This window comes from Agrilus planipennis, unplaced genomic scaffold (assembly GCF_000699045.2).
Source record: "Agrilus planipennis isolate EAB-ADULT unplaced genomic scaffold, Apla_2.0 scaffold2485, whole genome shotgun sequence".
NCBI classification, from domain to species: Eukaryota; Metazoa; Arthropoda; class Insecta; order Coleoptera; family Buprestidae; genus Agrilus; species Agrilus planipennis.
Window position 1 is genome coordinate 1 of NW_020441399.1, and position 2,049 is coordinate 2,049.

At 32.1% G+C, this 2,049-nt stretch overlaps 1 protein-coding gene across 1 annotated transcript; it reads right to left on the reverse strand.

Moving 5' to 3' along the window:
* Positions 1-45: 45 nt before the first annotated feature.
* Positions 46-1,715, reverse strand: LOC112906222 (PI-PLC X domain-containing protein 2-like; the record flags this gene model as incomplete). The annotated part of the gene is made up of 2 exons (XM_025980028.1): positions 46-880; positions 1,502-1,715. Coding segments are annotated over 2 exons (432 nt in total), but the record flags the coding sequence as incomplete, so codon positions are not given.
* Between the last annotated feature and the right edge of the window lie 334 nt (positions 1,716-2,049).

Consider the following 2,049-nt stretch of genomic DNA (forward strand, 5'->3'; position numbering starts at 1 on the left):
AAGAACAAAACCAGGAAATGATGCACAGATTGTTGTTAATACAAGATGATTTGTTAAATGAATAATAATACAATATTTTATAAAAATATAAAGGACTTATCCCGTTCCAGGATAAGGATATAGGGCGTATTTAATTTGACGTTACTTGCATATAAACAAAATGGCGACAAACACTGTTGCCAAATCGTTTATATATTTTTTTGACATATGTCAATTAATCTTAACCTAAAATATTGACATGTGTCAGTTTTAACATCCTTCAAAGAGGAAAAGTGGCAACGCTATAACGTACTGCTAACTATTCTGTTTAAATTCTTGCACTCATCCAACACAACTAAAATCCTACATCCTTAATAAAATATAAAAGTAATAAAATATTTATTATCGAATTCACTAAAATAAATATAATAATCACAGATACGATAAACAGATTACATAATAGTATGGGGTAAAAAGTAGATATAGTGGCAGAGTTTATATTTGAGCTTAAAAATTAGACATTAGGCATTACCACTTACAATATCAATAATTAATTGCTAAGTCTATCTATAAAACACTAAAGTACGACTTAGATGTTACTAAAATTCGTATTATTTAAAAAATTAACCAACAGAAACTTTACAGACATATAAGTATTTTTGTACAAATTTACTGGCCGAGAATTAGTTAATTACATTATGACTATCGGTCTGATTACCTATAATACTTTCCTTCAGTAATTTTAAATTTAGATTAATTACATCCTTACAGAACTGATACTCTTGTAATTCAACAAAATCGGATATTATTATATTAACGCCGCTCGGGCCTGGCTTTTGTAGGTTTATCCAGTTGAATTTATATTTGTCCAGTGGTAAAACACATTTTGATTTTAAATTTCCTAAAAAATCATCTTATATTGAAAGCTTCATCATATCGATTTTGATGATATGATTTGAAAATTTTAAAAACTTCTAGACAACGAAAACAATTTCGATTTTTAATACAAAATTAATTCAGGGTTACGTACAACGTACGTATGTCATGAAACCTAGAATTCGATCCGAAAAAGTGGAATTCTAAGGCTGAAGGTCAAAATTATGAATTTGAAATCAAGAATCAGATAATTTATGGGCCATTTTCCTGTGCGTGAATAATAAAAACGAAAAATGAACTCTAATTGGATCTAACAAAAAGAAACTTGGCCAGACCAAAATTTCTCCACTATTTTTCATAAAATATGGAGTAATTTTAAGTAAATTATACCGTCAAAACCAAGAGGTTAAACCGACATATTTTACTATTTCTCCCCCTTCCCTCCTTATATCGAAATGGCCCCAGTTCCCACCTTTAGATCATGTAAGAAAAAATACTTTAAATTACTTAAAAACCGATGTATCAGACGACATGTTGGAACGACATCTTTTTTTTGCGCATCAGGTCCTTAACTACAGGCTCAAACAAAATTTTTTCAAAGATCGTATAAAAACATTAATAATCTCGAAATTGCATGCGAACTTACCTAACAAGTACCTGCAAACGAACCAAACTGTAGGGGTCAAAATGACTTGTGAAACGTATCCATAAGTAGGATTCCTTGTGACTAGTCCCTCGTTTAATTTATCTATTAAGGTTTCAGGACTTAAAGTATTAGGCCAAGGGGTTGGGAAATTTGCCGAAGGCCATAAGTCTGGATGATTATATCTAGCTTCATTCGACCTATAAATAATGATAACCTACAAAACAAACACTTGTCGATAAACTCAACGAAAACTTCTGGACAATTCAAAAGCGTTATTTCATCATACAGGGTGTTCCAGAAATGTTGGTGTAAAAGTACACAATTTTATTCTGTGTAGCAAGACAACTGACTTAAGACAGTGATCATGTTTAATCATACGCTCAATTGTAAAAATAATAAGGTACCGCAGTTTTTGACGTGACAACGTCTTATAATTCGATGGAGCCGGCTGAACGCACGAAAAAACATGACTCATGCGGCGTTACCTCGCTCTGAGGCGTTCCATTTAAGGCTTGAAGTGCAAGCGAGAGCGCGGAACGAGCGACAAA